The sequence below is a fragment of the Aspergillus foveolatus genome, assembly GCF_047715535.1.
Source record: "Aspergillus foveolatus strain CBS 279.81 unplaced genomic scaffold BDW70scaffold_397, whole genome shotgun sequence".
Classification (NCBI taxonomy): domain Eukaryota; kingdom Fungi; phylum Ascomycota; class Eurotiomycetes; order Eurotiales; family Aspergillaceae; genus Aspergillus; species Aspergillus foveolatus.
The window spans coordinates 1-1,236 of NW_027396461.1; the positions used below are offsets into that span (position 1 = coordinate 1).

General features: G+C 46.5%; 1 protein-coding gene and 1 non-coding gene across 2 annotated transcripts; both read left to right on the forward strand.

The window, feature by feature from the left end:
* Positions 1 to 63: 63 nt before the first annotated feature.
* BDW70DRAFT_146322 (uncharacterized protein) lies at positions 64 to 1,003 on the forward strand. The gene is made up of 2 exons (XM_073738571.1): positions 64 to 186; positions 243 to 1,003. The coding sequence occupies exon 2, from the start codon at positions 384 to 386 to the stop codon at positions 702 to 704; it is 321 nt and encodes a 106-aa protein (XP_073590374.1). The 5' UTR covers positions 64 to 186; positions 243 to 383; the 3' UTR covers positions 705 to 1,003.
* On the forward strand, positions 1,001 to 1,115 carry BDW70DRAFT_t182. The gene has a single exon. It is a non-coding gene; the product is annotated as a tRNA-Leu (tRNA).
* The last annotated feature ends 121 nt before the right edge of the window (positions 1,116 to 1,236 follow it).

Here is a 1,236-nt window from a genome sequence, read left to right on the forward strand (position 1 = left end):
CGTAGCTTGCTACCTATCTTATCGCTCAATCGAGCTAGGATCAGAAGACAACAAGCTTCATCATGAGAATCATCATATAGTGCGTATCTGCCACACCCGACTAGGAAGCTATGTCAAAACGATCGCAGAACAACTGCACCAACAGGTGCTTGCTATCAGAGCCGTCGATGTTTGTCTGCTTGACTGGTGGGTCGAGCGAAGCAGTGTCGTCATTGCCATCTGCTGATCCGTCCTTCGTTGAGAGCCCATACGTCAATACCTCGGGTCACTGGGACTATACCACGCTAAGAGCAAGAGCGACTACAATTTTAAATACCCGCGACACTATTGAGTGCGATTTACTGGAGGTGCTGAAGATATGTGCTTCTTGTTAGCATTCACTCATGAGGCGAATCATGGCACATCTGTGTAGTCGTTTATTTGTCCACTGCCACTTCAAAACCCCACGACATCACGCGACACCACTCTCTCGGCCAGGTCTCTCTTACACGACCTTCCACTCTCTGTTTCTACCAATGTCTCGATTACATTTCCAAAGCTCTAAGTGCCAATTTCCCGTCAGCAGAAGTGGTAAGAGCATGGTCTCTCTTTCGGTTCAAGATCTGTTAATATCAGGAATAACGACGTTCTATACACTGTTGAGGTCACCCCGTTCTATCCCTCATTTCTATAGCAGCCTGCAGATCCGTTCAGCAGCTCCATAGTTCGAGCATGTGAAGACTGAAGCGAGCGCACATCAGTATGGGAATTGACCTGTGTTGTGGGAACATCCTGTGTCGGGACCATGTCTATCAGCAGTGGCTTATTGCGGCCAGTCAGTATAAGACCTATGTTGGTGCAGGATCAGGGAAATCCTAAAAAGGACCGATATATCTGGACGGGTTTGGTAGTGATTTGCTCCGGGGCGCCGGTGATTAAAGCTCTAGTCTTACTATAATTTACTGGCTTGGCTATTTACAATTGTTTATATATGTAAAACATAACAATATAGTCATCAGCAGGCAAGGTGGCCGAGCGGTCTAAGGCGCGCGGTTAAGGTTTCTGGTCGAACCTTCTCTTGATCTTCAAGTTTCCGCGTCATTAATTTGGCGTGGGTTCGAATCCCACCCTTGTCAGTCTTTTTATTTTTATTTATTTATGCAGTGAAATCCACGGTTGGTCAGAGGAAGTTGGCACAGAATAGAGAGAACTAAGTGATTGTTGTCTGAGAGAGCGAGCTCATGGACTTAGTTACAG

What these genes read in the sequence shown, in the direction of transcription:
- BDW70DRAFT_146322 (XM_073738571.1), top strand. Translation starts at nt 384, where the DNA reads ATGAGGCGAATCATGGCACATCTGTGTAGTCGTTTATTTGTCCACTGC.